The sequence below is a fragment of the Caenorhabditis briggsae genome, assembly GCF_000004555.2.
Source record: "Caenorhabditis briggsae complete genome, chrV, whole genome shotgun sequence".
Lineage (NCBI taxonomy): Eukaryota > Metazoa > Nematoda > Chromadorea > Rhabditida > Rhabditidae > Caenorhabditis > Caenorhabditis briggsae.
The window spans coordinates 12,074,473-12,090,144 of NC_013488.2; the positions used below are offsets into that span (position 1 = coordinate 12,074,473).

General features: G+C 41.9%; 1 protein-coding gene across 1 annotated transcript; it reads left to right on the forward strand.

Moving 5' to 3' along the window:
• Window positions 1–10,304: 10,304 nt before the first annotated feature.
• CBG18919 lies at window positions 10,305–14,515 on the forward strand (the record flags this gene model as incomplete). The annotated part of the gene is made up of 10 exons (XM_045237793.1): window positions 10,305–10,319; window positions 10,376–10,481; window positions 10,533–10,577; window positions 11,108–11,322; window positions 11,412–11,513; window positions 11,861–11,942; window positions 12,818–13,553; window positions 13,605–14,086; window positions 14,135–14,397; window positions 14,480–14,515. 10 exons carry the CDS (start codon window positions 10,305–10,307, stop codon window positions 14,513–14,515), a joined length of 2,082 nt encoding a protein of 693 aa, XP_045096611.1.
• Between the last annotated feature and the right edge of the window lie 1,157 nt (window positions 14,516–15,672).

The following is a 15,672-nucleotide window of genomic DNA, read 5'->3' on the forward strand; positions in this document are numbered from 1 at the left end:
AGTAATACTAAAAAATTTTACGAGAGATTTGTTTAAAAAGAAGTGAGCAAAAATGAGTAGGACTTGATGGACAGGGAAACTCGATACTTTTGAAAGAACAACGTTGTCAGGGAGTTATTGTAGTTCGAAACACTGGTGGTTTTTATCTTATCTAGTGATAGATCTACAACTGTTCTAATTTTCAATTCAATTTACCAATAATTTCTATTGGGGAAAGATCATTTTACGAGGGTTCTTGAACTGATGCAACCTCTGTGAAGCCCTGTCCTTCCTTCTAGAATCCCTAGTACCTCAACCTGACCAGTATTCAACCGAGGACCCAGTTTCATCATCATAATAAATCAACTTCAACGCATCCTGAGAGATATTCCTTTTCAATTCCATCTCCTTTACCTCATACTCTTTGTTGCTATTTCTTGAAAACGCGACCTGAGCAAAATAAACGAGCATTGAAAAGAACAAAGACGATGTCTGAGAGGGTAATGTGGTGCGTCGTCACCGCGTCGAAGTATGTTGCGAGTAGCCAATGAGAGAGCGTGTGAGACATCGAGACGCAGACATTCTTCTTGGTGGCGTGAAATTGAAAAATGGGTGGAGAAGAAGTGGGAGAAGGAAGGGCAACTGACTGACCACGATGAGTACATGGGTGGCATATCACCCATCACATGCACTTTTTACACTCCTTTTCCGAAAAACTTTTTTGTCTTTTTTGGACGTCTTCGTTTTTCTGGTAGCCATCCAACCTGAAAAGTTTCTGAAGAGCTCTACAGTCTACCCTTTTTCCAAAAATAGTTTCAGTATTATTCTGGTACAAAAACGCGCTGCTGTGAAAGACGGACGTTGGTGGCCGTGGCCGAAGGTCCCAAAACGAGATTACTGTAGTTGTAGTTTTTTGACCACGGCCATTAGCCTTTCGCTTTAACTGCTCCGATTTTTTTGTACCAGGATAATACCGATATTAGACGTCAAGAAGTTGAAATAGACCAGTTTTCATCAATTCTGTGGATCTTCCTAGTACTCATCTTGATGTTTAGTGGTCTTCATTCCAAATTCGAGCCAACGAAAAAAATTCTGAAATTTTGATTGAATTGTATTGACTATATTTTTTCTTTTCCTGAGTCGGCGGTCAGAAGAAGAGAAAAAGAAGACGTCTTCTTCTTCTTTCGACGGAAACCGAGTTATCTCTCAAGTGCGACATCTTTGCATTTTTTACTATTGCTGCCCTCCTCGACGAAGTAGAAGAAGAACGCGTTTGCCACTTTTCAGTGCAAACCCAACTAGTACAACATTTTTTGTGCCGTGTCGAGAAACGAGAAGTTTCATTTTTGTACTCTTCTTCTTTGTTTCCTTCAGCTTAAAGGGCCGGAAGATTTTTGAGGTTACTGTAGGCTCCAAAAGTATTGAGGAAGCCTAACCCAGTTTTTTGAACTGTATTTAGGGTTCTAGGGTTGCTATTTATTCAGCCGTCATTCAGATCACCATTCCAAAGCTTCTCTGATAAGTTTTGCATCTGCATAAGAGTTCGAGAAAATTCAGAAGCAGTTGGAATTTTCCGAACATTATTTTGTGATTTTTATGATTTGTATCAGAATCCTTATACGACCCCATTAAACCTAATCGATCCTGAAAGCTGATTCCTAGAGTTAAAATTTATGAACAACATTTTCTAGTCATTTAGCTAAGCCAATCAGATACCTAGAAACTCTGAAACTTTCCAGTTTTTGCCTTTTGAACTGAATATTGCTTTAGCTCCTGACTCATATCTATTCAGCTGTTCGTTTCGCATTCAGCCAACATTCTCCGTCGATATCTTCAATTTTTGACCGTTACTTTTTTTTTCTTCTGTCCCTATTTTTGTTTCCCGCAACAACTTGTGCTGTCTTTAATTCGTTGTCATCTGTGCGCGAATCGGAATGTACAATTGATGAAAAATTTCTGCCAAAGTGACCACCACCACCTCAACCACTACTACTCTCGCTGACAGTCTATTTCGAAAATTCGCTTTTTCCGTCCTTGAACCGGGCGCCGTGTGTCCACTCACCTTTATTCTATCTTTTTATTTTTTTCAACTGCCATGCATGACCAATCCCTACGGTTTTCACAACTTTTTTCGTTGTTGTTGTTCTCTTGGCTGTTTGTTTCAGTCGAGATCCGTATAGTGTCGGATCTGAAAATCTAGAAAAAAAACACAGGAAGAAAACTAAAAGAAACAGCACACATGCTCTCGCTTTCCGGAGCCAGCGAGATCCGAAGCAGCTCCGAAGCTCTCTTCGGGGGGCTATCCAATTGCTGCTTTACTATTTTATTTTTCTTTTCTTTTTTCTTTTTCTTCCGGCTGCCCCGTCGCCGCTCCTCTCCCTCCAGAACAGCAAGCACAACAATCTGAAAAGCAGGAAAGCAAATCAAAAGCAAGAAGAAAAAAACGACTGCTCCAGCATCTCATGCTATCCATCCAGCAGTTCTTTTTTCTCGAGCTTCTTTTCCATGTCCTCACTGCTCCTCGTTTTCGTATAGTTTTGTTAGTGTCCGTCGTCTCGACCAGCGGCGGCGGGCGCGGCGTCGTTGAACACGACGCTGTTGTGTTGTGATGGATGGCAAAGTGGAAAAAAGGAAAAAAAAGAAAAAAAAAAGAAAAAAGAGTAAGAAGGAAGAATAGAAAAAGAAAGAAAAAAGACGAACGCACGCGGATGGGAACCGAATGGAACACCCAGTTGGCGAGAACGGGAGCAGGAGGAGGGAGGAGCCAATGATGCGTCGAAAACATCAACAACATCAATAGATAGAAGCACAAAAAGGTCCCAATAGTTTTTATTTTGTGCCGACCAAATTTTTTTTTCTGGTCCTGCTACCGAGCTCTTATTATTCAGATGAAAAATATGCCCAAAAAAGGGCATTGTTGAAAATGAAGCTTCTGTAGGGGCGAGCACACCGGGGGGTGGGAGGTCGGTCAAGTCATGAAAAAAAACATACTTTCGTTCTATGTATTTGTATATGTGAGCATTCTGGAATAGTAAGATTAAGATTTATTTCTTTCCAGATGCTCAGATTTATGTTTTCTTCGGCTGTAATTAGCCCGCTCGTGATCCGTTCCTTCGTTTGTAAAGATTTTTTCAACAGATTTTCGGCAAATCGTGGTCACTACTAGGCTATTATACTGTGAGTCTTCAATTTTTCTTAGATAAATCAATGTTAATTGATTGAGAATATCCTTTTGCCTATTTCCAGGAAGTTCTGTGCGTAATATTTTCCACATATTCTGATTCATCTCTAACTCCTCTTATTCCAACCTTACCTACCGTAAAACCTCTAATAGAACGACACCCGGATCGTCCACTTTGAGCCTATATATCTCAGTTCTTTTGAAAGGTATCAAAAGGTGGTTAACTAGTAAAATGTTTATCAGGATATCAGCAACATTTTACTAACTAGCCACTTTTTGATATCTTTCACAGATTTTACGGTATATGTAGTTTATTAGGGACCATAAACTCGCGATACTGTATTGCTTGAACCTTTTTCCCTGGTCAGATCTTTTCCAAACCATCCCACTCCCCGTTCCTTTCTTTTTTCAATCGACTTTCTCTTGTGCACTTTTGTCCACTATCTCTGTAAAAGCTAATGGCGATCGCTTCACTTTCCCCTATTTGATCCTCGCTTTCCCTTGCTTTCACTGAAGCAAAAAATGTTGCAACACACACGCGCCAAATTCAAAATGGCCACTACGGCCGTAGAAACCAGTTGTTGCGCAAGCGTAGACAGTACCAGAAGATGAGGGGATGCATTAGCCGAAAAAAAGGGAAAACTGAAAGTGCAAGTGGACACCGTCTAGGAGGAAGTGGGATATATGTAATCGCTTGTGGCCAAAAAAAGAAAGTGAAGGGAAATGAAAGTGACGGAGAAAGTGATGTCCAAAACTTGGGAGAAAGTGGCATCTAAGCCAATAAAAGTGGTCTCTGAAACCGGTCCACTAGAAGGGTTTCTTCAATAATTTTGAAAGCTCGAGATCCTTCAGGAATTACCATTCTAACATCTGTAACTTTTTATGTCCCTGCGGCTCTTTTAGCAAACACTAAAAAACAGAGCAATGCACAGTTCCCGAAAAGTCTCACAAAAGGAGAAAGAGCTACAGTACGTCATTTTTGTGCTCTCATGGAGGTCGAACTTTCGAACGGCACAGAATCAGTTGGTCTTCAGACTGTAATTGCATATTCTGCAAAATGAAAATAATGCTCTGACAGGAACAAGAACGAAAAAATAAAACAGAGGGAGAGGTAACCGGTTAGGTGAGGAATTGATGGGGGAATGGCCGGGGGCACTGCAATTTAGGGGCATGATTTTGAGACTGTCAACCGGCCCTGTGAGTTTCCGCTCCGAAAAAAAAACATAGAATTCGCCTCATTCTATCGCCCACTTTCACTTTAGCCCTGATCACTCTTTTGTTATTGTTTTTTTTCGTAATACTAGTAAATACAACTCGATTATGGTTTTGGTTTAGGGGCTTTAGTTTCATTAATATGCAGTATATGTACGTGCCTTGAGAAACGGTAGTGAAAACAACGACAACTGTGCATATGAGTTTTTTCTGTAAGTTCTCATATATAAAATGTGTTGTTCTTTTTTTTCTCCGATTTTGCTATCTTTCAGTTTCTTATCACTTTCTCTTCTTCCGAACACTACGGAAAAGTAAAAATCTAGAATACTACGAAAAAAATGCAAACACAGCAAAAGAAAGTGATGGTCAGTTTCCCTCCCAATAAAACAGTTTCAGTTTCAGAATTTTCAAGACATCTGGCAACTTCTAGAAACTTCTAAAATAACTTCTTCTATTCCAGTCATCTCCCTATTTTCCCATCTTCCCATTTCTGTAGTCAGCACCACCGATGCATCATAATTCTTGATGGCATCCAGTCATCCAATTCCGAATCCTTCCTCCGTTCACTTTTTAGTTGCCCCACCGACGACCATTTTCTCCAATCACGCAACCACTTTCACTTTGATATCCATCCGACTTTCACTGCCGCTTTTCGCTTGCGTAATCGTAGTGGCCGGTAGGTGAAAGCCGCCCGAGTGAAAGGCTGTGAAAAAATACTCGAGGTTTTTGCAGACCATCATGTGCGATTTTTTATCCGAGAGGTGTTCCAGTTGGAGTTGATAAGAACTCTAAGCTTGATTCTGACTACAGTAACCCTCGCCTTTCGAAACTACAAGAATCCTCGTCTGTTGCAACTACAGTAATCCTCGCATTTCGAAAGTACAGTAATGTTCCCTCTATCGATTCTGAAAACTTCGAATTTCTAGGTTTCTGAATCTGGATTACTCTCCAACCGAACTGAAATCACAGGTTTCATTTATTCCCAGAGTGTATTCCGACGATGTCTCTCAATTTTGAGATTAGTTTACAATTCGTGAGAAATTGTAGGTCCAGATTTTCCAGATCCTGTAGTGGGTTTTTTTTTTTGAAAAAATATTTCAGATAGTCTAAAGCGTCTCGGTTCATTCTAATCTGGATCAATAGTATACTATAGTTTTCGCTTGAAGTTCTTGTTTCTAGGCAACAGATTTTTCGCCCCGTACCTAAAACAGTTTTGGTTTCCCAATCTATTCGACCCCAGGATTACCTTCTTCGAAACTCTCAAATTTCCCTTGGCTCCCGTGTCATTTTCACTTTCTCCAAAGCTAAGATCTCTGCTACTTTCATTTTTCTGTTTTCAGATTTCGTCTTCTACAGCTGACAGCTTTTACTTCTTGCCCACTCTCACTGCTGAAATCGAAAGGAAAGCCGCAGCTTTCACCAATCATTTTCTACCGTCCACACTCCACATCTTCCTTCGTTTTTCTCCCTCACTCCCTCCGGTGATCGCGTAATACGAATGCCAAGTCTGACTGGTCTTCCTCCTATTCGAGGGCTGGCTGCACGGTGCCTCATCATCATCTAGTTCTAGATTTCGCTCCTGTGGCCAGCCACTTTCGCCTCACTGCCGTCGTCGTCGTCGCTTGCGTAATCCTTCGTTTGTTACTGTCGCGATATGTATCGTCGACGTCCCACCCATCATCCCCCCACCTTCGCTTTCGTTTTTTTCCTGTGTGTCCCATTCACTTTCCGTCAATCCTCACTTCACTTTCTCTGCCCATCGGATGAGATGGATGCCGAAGCTTTCCTGGGTGAGAGGAGGCAAACGCCTTCCTGATTGGTGCCTCCGTCACTCTCATCCTGCATCCACCGAGTTTGGTGAGGTCTTCCAGAATCCATTTATTTTTTCCTATCTACCCTGAATGCTTTCCATTCTTATTCTCAACTAAGTGTTCTTATTATTCCTACAGTACCCTTCATCGCCTTGCTCAGGGATAGGTCTCACATATTCTGTTTTTTCCTTTGAGATTTAATTAAGCCTCCATGGAGCTCAGATGAAACTTCCGTGATCTGTTTCTTTTCAGAAACTTACTTTCTTCAATTTACTTCTTCCTCTTCTTTTGTGCCACGTTGATGCCATGCTCCTGGAAAGATCTTAAAACCATTCGATGCCTCTTTAGATCTCTGACTTTTGTTAATCATCATCTCTTCCGTTTTAAGAACATCAAACCTCATTTCCACTTATCCGATACTTACTTGTCCTCTTCTAGAAAAATCTTCTAGTCTCATTCACTTTGGCCCCATTATTTTACAACTGTTTTTCATACGATGACACACACAGGCTACCACCACCACCTTTCTACCACCATCACAAACATCTTTTGGTGGGTATACTGTAATCCACCGGTTCGTCAATAGTACATGACAAGAGATACCACCGCGCCACTTCTGGCATCCCTCATCCACCGGACCTGATCTGGGCACTGAAAGAGTGTATGGATCAGAGAGAGTCAAGAGACAAGAAAAAGCTTTCGCTTAGTGATGCATTGCGCAAGACAACGCTTTCACTGCTTTCGTTTTACGTCTTCACTTATCCTCATCCCGTCCTTCCCTTTCGTTCAGATTGTTGCTTCATTCCGATCGCTGAACCTCCCCTCACGTCAAAAGCCAATGACCAGTCGAGGCTTTTTGCCGCATCTATTGCGCAACTTGTGCACACAGGGGAGCTCCCCTTCCGACGGTCTCTTCCGCGCGGAAAATTGGGGGGCGCGATGGATTAGAGTGCCATCGACGTGTACCTGGACACACGGCTCCCTGTCTGGCCATTTTTCGTTTTTTTGATCCACTTGTTACACTGAACTCGGGGTGAGCTCGGGGGCATCCCAAATGCTTGAAAAGTATCGGGGATGATCCAGGGACTCCCAAATCTACAAGTACACGGTAGTGCATAGGTTCCGAGGAGAATTGTGAAATTGAGCCTATACCAGAGTCTAGGTTTTCCATTTTAAACCTTTCGGATCAAGAGGTTTGCATTAGATTTGGATTATTGGTTTTCTCCACTTTTCTAGGAGATTAGAGCCTCTGGTCTAGTGGTTCCATGTTTCATACCGATTCCGGTAAGGACCAAAACCTAAAACCATTGTGGATCAAAATTTTCGACTTCCGTTCCCGTTCCATGACCATTGAGAAGAAATACAACCGACGACACATTTTGTGTAAAATACCAGTTACGGTCAAGATGACCAAAAATGACCGTATTGTGTCTCGGGAGGTGCCCCTTGGTCTCTTCTCCGGTGGTCTTCTGTCTATTTCTCTCTGTCGAGACCACGACCTGAATTTTGAATCGAATCGAATCTCAGGCGTGTGAGTGAATGAGTGAATGTGTGTGTCCGTCAAAAAACTTTAGAGTATCCTCTCTTACCATCTCATTCCATCAACTGGTTGTTCTCTTCAGATTGTACCTTTTTCGGAGTCACATGTGACGTTACAGAGAAAAGTGTTCCAGAGAGTATTCCGTGTATACATTGTTACTGTTTCCCTTCTTTTGTGCATCTTCTCTTCTTCACTTTTTTCCAGCGCCCCGGGCGCCCAACGAAACCGTTCTCCCCGTCTCGACGTCTGAATCTCACTTTCTGTACTTGTCTTTTCTGCTCCGCTTTTTTGAATATAAAAGCGAAATAATAAAAAGTGACTGTGTAGCTTGTGTGGAGGGAGGCCCCTTCTCCTTCTTCTTCTGCTTTTCCCCGATCACTTTTCTTCTCTCCGCGTCTTCTGGAAGCGCACACTTTTCTACACTTCCAGATCGAGGTGGGCGCGGAAAAAATATCGGGAAGAGGGGGAACTGTATTTGCGCAGCTTTTCGCGTCATTTTCCGTGTGTATGTGAGTGTGTATTCCATGCCAACGGGAGGGACACACCAAATGAAACCCCGACACCGACGACTCACGCATTTTTTTTCATGCAATGTATGCTCTATGCTCGACGTCACACGAAAATGGGCGGAGCCTACCTCCTCTGACTTCCGCGCGGATCGTCTGCCCGGTGCGCGGCGCCCAGCAGCATGTTTCAACGAGACATGAGTACTTGCACTTTTTTGCACAGACACCTAGGGCTTACGCGCCATTCTCCCACACTGCCGATTCATACTGTCCGGCAAAAAAGGACTCTGTGGGTGGCCATCCAGCTTTTTATTCCTTTTTTTCCCCAAGCCATTTTTTTTTGTTCTCATTCTTCTTTTTCTTCTTTTTTTCTAGCCATTGGGTATCCAGACTCATTGCATCCCTTCATTTACCTCTAGAGAGTCCCTTCTTATTCTCCCTCACTTTCAGTTATTATTCGTAACTACTTCTCCTATCACTTCAGTTTTTTTGCTTCTTATCGCATATTCTATTGTCTTTCTCTTGTCCATCGTTTTTTGCTCCTATCTCGATCAAATCAACACCCAACAAAGCAACATCTGACACCGCTTTTAGCATCGTCGTTTCTATTTTTAGCATCATTTTTCCATGTGCTCTGAAACAATTCGAAACGTTTCCATTGTCTTCTTCTTTGCCGCGGCGCCGGACGCAGTATCCCTTATCAATAGTGACCGTTTTTTACTACGTTGTGTTTCTTTCTGATTTTTTAATGGCCTGGAGCAACGGCACAATCAATAGGCTTCTTTGATAACGATACCCGATTGCGTAATGTTTCTTTTTTCTTCTCTGACTCGTTCGGCCGTTCCTATTCCTTCCGTTTTTGCTGTCATGATCTTCACTTCTACTATTTATCAATTCTTTTTTTATTACAGTACACCCGCAACACCATCTACGTCACGCGCGGCAGCACATCTTCCAGCGTGTATTCCAGAATTACAAACATTGATGTTTTATGTGTCTTGACAATTCAGTTAGTTCTTCTAGAATTCAGAATTTTGAAATCTAATATCCATATTTCAGGACCATATTACTTCACCTATTGGATACCAAACCATATTTAGAGGGCCGCGATTTTACACAAAATTTCCCGGTTGAAGAAAAAAGAAGAAGAAGAGCGACGACTTCACATGAGTAGTGGACGTTCTAAATCACAGGTGAGCCATCTCTTTTTTTCTGGAAACTTTTTTTGGTAAACTATCCCTATTTTTTGTCTCGAATGCACTTTTAAGGACCCTTATCAGTTATCCGCGTGATCATTTCTAACACAGTCATCATCTTAAATTTGCAAGTTGCGATTCCTTTGTTCCTAGTTTCTGAAGGGGGCGGAGCCAACTACTTTTGTTATCAGCGTTGTCTGGAAGGACAATGACAAGGAATAGGGGCGTCCAGTTTTCTCACTTTTTGGACCATTTCAAAATCTTTCTTCTTGAAGAAAATTGAGACCTAAATATTTCGAAAGATGCGTTTTCTAAATGAATTTTTGCTCGGCCCCGGAGTTATCCAAGTAAGGTTTTCAGCTATTTTAGTTAGGTCTTGATTTTTTTTTGTTATCAAAGTTTTCAGTTCTGTTCTTTATTTGGTTGTTCTTTTTCTTATGAAAAATTGACTCATTCGATTTCTTCCTACTCTAAAAAAGAGTTCGGTGAGACTGAATGAATGAACGCAAAGTTTCAAAAAGCGAACAAAAAAGCGTGTCTTCCATTCTTCTCCTCCGTTCTCGACCAATCGGCCTTCTTCTTCTGCCAGAAAAAAAAACGAGAAGTATTTGCTCTAGTTATATTGTGGCTCTGATGCCCCGAGTACTGTACACATACACTGTAACCCCTCGCGCCCCCTGCTACGCCCCTCTCTGCCAAGTCATATGCTCTTTTTCTTTCGGGATAGCTCATTTTCCACGCAAACTTTTGTGATCTACTCCCTAACTATCTCTCTCCAAGTGTTTAAGTGACCCCTGATTCTGAAAACTTGGTTCGAGAGTTGGAACCTATTCTGAAAATTCTGATCTGAAACACCTGATTTCATCAACACTTGACAAAATGTTACATCTACCGGTACTGAAAACAAGATTTAATATTTTCTAGACTTTACTGAAACTATTAATTTTCAGACAATAGAAACGTCTTCGTCGGGGCGTCGGCGAAAGAAGGCGAATAGTGAAGTTGACAGTGGAGCAGAAGAGCCGACAGCCACCAGTAGCCACGACGATAAAAGTGGTATGGTTTTCAGATATTCAAGAATCTTTTATTATTCTTATTCCATTCCAGATTACCGCCTTGATTTGAAGAAACGTCTGACCACATTTCTAACCAGTAAGTTTTTTCTTTCTGTTCCCATATTATTATTCATCGTTCCCCCTGTCCTGATTCCCATTCTTTTCCGCACCTTTCTTGATATCAATGACTGGAAGTGATTACACGTGTGACGTCACACGCTGGCGCTTGCGCCAAAAAGTGTCTTCCGCGCGGAAATCGACCGCAAACATTTGATCAGATCGACGGAAACGCAAACAGTCGCACAACAAAAAACTGAAGCACAAAGTGTGCCGTAAGCAACACACTGAATGTTCACTTCCACGCACAGAAAAAAAACATGATATAACAAAAAAATGAGAAGGGCATGCCCAAAAAAAGAGGTAGCAAAAAAGGGTGAGACTTGTAGAGCAGGCACAGTGAAGTTGACATGACATGACCTAGTTTTCCTTAAGTTTACCATACTTTCATAAGTTGTAGATCACCAAAAATCTAGTCTTCCGAGAGGTCTTTGAGGGGTCTGCAAGCATACATTATTTGAGTTGACATGTTTCTTTACGAGCATGCATCATATTGCTTGGTTTTTTCAGGTAACTCTCAAATGGCATCATCTGATTCAGGAGTTTCTGGAGTCGAATCAACAGTTGAACATGATTTGAGTGAATTGAAAGCATCGGATTCTCCGATGTCTCATGATGGTGCAGACTCTCCCAGACAAGAGTTGGATCGAACGGATATTGTAGTTTGTGGAGAATGTCATACGAGTTTTTCATTGAGCTGCTTTTCAAACTTCATCGAGCACAAAGTAAGAGATTTGGAAGTTTTTTATTGTCTATGATTTCATTCTGATCACATTTTCCAGTTGTTTATTTGTATTGTTTCATTATTTTTCAGGTGTCAAACTGCGGCGGAAAACTGACCCCATCGGATGACTGCGAAGTGACACCACGCAGTTTCGACCGATCAAGACGGCGAACCTTCAACCCGGCGGCGCTGGTAGGGAGTTGATTTTGAAATTATTTGACCAATATTTACCCCCAGAAAGAGCCTTAGCCCAGTCAGAAAAGACCCATCTGGCGCCCGCTCCCTCAAAACGTCCCATGACCAAGAGGGTTAGTCCTCTCACTTTTCCACGTCTTTTCGTGTTTGTTCTGGACATTGAAAAACTGTCGGACGGCGCAGAGGGCTCTGAAATTCTCCATAGGAGATAGTAGTACCTGTGCAAATAGAGCGACCCTTCTGACAAACTGTAGAAGAGTCACTGTGCCATTGCCATCAACAATCTCAAATATTTTTTGAGGCATAACATGAAAATGAAATACAAGGGAGTTATGAATTTTCAGAATCGATGTGGTCGATCAACATCTGCGAATCCTCTTCTCCTGAATTACAACATGGACGTCACCACAGACACAAATGACTTAGGTAGGTTTGATCAGAGCATATTTGATTGTCCTTCCAGTACAATGTACTTTCCGGACTCCGCCAGGATAGGAAATTCTAAACTATAGGCAACTTCCAACTCGACTTTCAGTTTTTGTTTGTCCAGAGGGTTACGGTACTTGAATGTTTTTCCACATTTCGCCATCCATAACTTCGCTCGTTGTTTACCGCACAGGGCACCAACAGACTTCTTCTTCTTTTTGCGGCGAGTTGCGGGAAGCGATTCGTAGAGAGTGTTCAACGTGAATAGACTTAGAGTTACCACGTGGCAATAGATTATTGAGATCAGAGAGACGCAGAACGACTATGTACTGCCGAGTGGACCAGTTTTGACCGGCAATTTGAGAAGAATTTGAGGGTTGAGACAGGGCGCCGCGCAAACGCACCAACTCAATTTCTGCGACAGACTCTTGAAACTCGGCGCCTTTTCTTTTTTGTCACTCGTACGTGAATAGGAAGAATGTGAATAGAGAATCAACGGAGGCTCCTGGGGTCGTCAAAGACCGGTCGACGGCTCTTTCGATTCTGACAGAGGTCAGGTTACTTGACAGGGACTTCTTGTTGATTTACATCCACGTCATAGCCTTGTGACCCCAAAAATAAGAATAGCGACCTATAGATCGAGAAAAAAGGGAACTGTGGGTTATTGAACAAGTCGTTTCCGATAAATGAAAGTTTTTGTGTGCACAAGAGAAGTAGTAATGGATGGCATCGCGAAATATCTGAGTCTTGAGTCCACAAACTGACCGCGTAGTTTGTCAGAAATAGCCACGCAATGAGTAATCAAAGTTTAACCAACTGCCATTGTCAGATGGAGTTTTGCAATAATGGATAGGAAAATAAGTTATGGTTTACAGGAAACTCCACAAAGTCACTGACATGTTGTGCTTGCAAAGAGAGATTCGGAGATGTATGGACACTTCTGAAGCACAGTTACAATGTCCACGGATTGAGAGTTTGTCAGGAGACACTTCCAGAATCAGATGTATCAGTAACGTCAACGTCATCCCCAACATCAAATGATTCAATGTTAATGTCCTCGAGATACAATCACAATGATTCGTCGAAGATCCTTCATCCGACATCCATGAAGTCTGATTCCACAATGCTTAACAGCTACTGTTCGGACCGATTAAAAGAATTGGCCACAAGAGCAGGAGAACAAGATCAGAAGCCATTGATGGCTCTTCGGAGGTTGATGCCAAGCGAAGAGACTGAAGAAGAGCAAGTGTCTGCATTCACATCAACATCTCTTCTGAACGCAAGAGCTTCTCAACCTCAGCTTCCAACTCCAGCCAATTCACAAGGATTCCAGACTTCGGGATCAGTGCCAAATGTCTGGATGCAGCCAACAATGCTCGCTGCCATGCAAGACTATTATGCCTCGATTCAGCAAATGCCATATCCGATGACAAATAGTACTGCAGTTGCTCTTCTGAATCTCTCAAACAATCTTCAACAACAACAACAAGCTCAACAACAACAGCAGCAACAGCAACAACAACAACAAGCTCTGTCAGCTTCTGTTCCACAAGTCGCCACACCTCAGCCACAATTAGCACCAACACCATTGTTTCAGAGTCTCAATAGACTGTAAGTCAATGACCAATGTCCTATTTGGATTATTATAATTTTCATTTCCAGCAGCACTTCTGATGAGCCATCTGCATTCACATCAAGACCCGCATCAGCAGCAATCAGACGTCGTGCGTCTCCAGAAGAAGAGATGACTCCTCCACGAAAAAGTATGAAGATTGAAGAAGAGGATCAACTGATTATTGTGGACGACTCGGAGCTTGCTGAGCCGGCTGCTCGGAGACAGAACAATATCAAGAAAGAGAGATGTAACTTTTGTAACAAGGTATTCACAAATCGTTCCAACCTGATTGTCCACCTTCGATCCCACACTGGAGAAAAACCGTACAAATGTCAATTGTGTCCATATGCATGTGCTCAAAGCAGCAAACTCACTCGACATATGAGAACTCATGGACAACAAGGAAAAGAAACGTATCACTGTTACATCTGCAGCATGCCTTTCTCAGTTCATTCAACTCTCGAAAAGCACATGAGAAAGTGTGTGGTGAATACCCAAGGAGGGCGTCGTGAAGGAGCATCCCCACCAGGTTTGCTTGTCTCCTGAACACCTTGAAATATAGCAAATAAATTTTCAGAGCGATCCATCCGTCCATCTCCATCAGCTCTTGCAGATGCCACTTCACTTCTAGCCTTATCGACCCAATCTCTCCCAGCTCCTCCACAACCACCAACCAGTGCCGTCAGTCAAAGCAACCAGATCGTATTGAATTGGTTGCAAGCGCTGAATGTCAGTAATACGACACCAACAGCAACTTCGAAAGAAGATATGATTGATGCTGATGAGGATATGGAAGAGTCAGAGGCCAGCGATATGCAGCCACAGCAGCAACAACTTTTGGTGAGAAATCGAAAACCATTTCGGTGTTTTTTTAAATTTTCGTTTTGATTAATTCTACAATTCTTCTATAATTTTATTTCAGACTGAATCTAACCAAGTGGCTACAGCTGCTAACTAAGTGTCATAGAAATCCCCACGTCATCATGCAATCATCTCGCCAGTCATTATCATCACATTTTCTCATCCTTCTACCTTTGAAACTCTTTCAGAATGTATTAATTCCAGTCTTCATCTAGTCTTTGCCCCTTCTTCTAGCATTTCGTTTCTCTTTCAGTGTTGTGCTTGTGTTTGTCGTCCCGTGTGTGTATGTTCCCCGTATTTCACCCAGTGATCCCATATTTCGCCCCGTCTAGCTGTCTTCGTATAATTTGCCCCCCGGTGCCAAAAGAACGCACAGTATATCCCTCGTTGAATTAAGATTTAATCGCCCCTAGTGTATCATCTGGTTTCTAAAGCCTTATTTTTTTGTATCACCCATAGGACTTTCAACAAGCAACATGCAAAATATAGCAGCCTTTATACTGATCCTTTTTTTCTCTATGAATTTCTTTAGTGAGTTTTTATTTGGAAGTCTTCAGAAATCCAAACAAAATCCTCAACCCCTCATCTAGTTGAAGTTAAAAACCTACCCCAACTTTCAGCCTCCCAAATAGATTGTGATTCTTTTTCCCCATCCCCGTACCGTACTTTTTTTTTGATTTACAGGCAGCTTTAATCTTTCTTTAAGCAGTGAATTACATCTTTCTTTTTTCTCTAATAATCCCTCCAAATCGCATCTCCCACCACAGCCCCTAAACTCCAATTCAATCGTCTTTCTTCTGTTCAAAAAATCTTATTCACTGCTATTATTATCCAACATAATACCCATAATTATTCTTTCCTGGCGTCGTCCAGCTCTTTTTTTCTGCAGTAACCCCCGGTGATTTTGTTGTACAGACCCTGTTCCCCCACACTCTTTGGCCCCCCACCCATAGTTACCCCATGGAAGTAGTATTTTTTTAGTCCGACTGATAGAATTGTACCATTTATACATACAATTTATATATACATAAGCCTTCACACAAACCCAACACCTCTTTCAATTATTCCATTATTTTATTTCTTTTTCTTCTTTCTTCATCTTCTTTCAACCTCTTAATATTTTAGTGTATTATTTTCTTCTAGTTGCTGCTCCCGCTTTCGTTTAGATGGTCCATTCCATATCTTTTCATTTTTGAAGAGATCCTTGGGAAGACCGATTTTAATTTTCTTCGGTTAGCTGGTGTACTTTGAAAC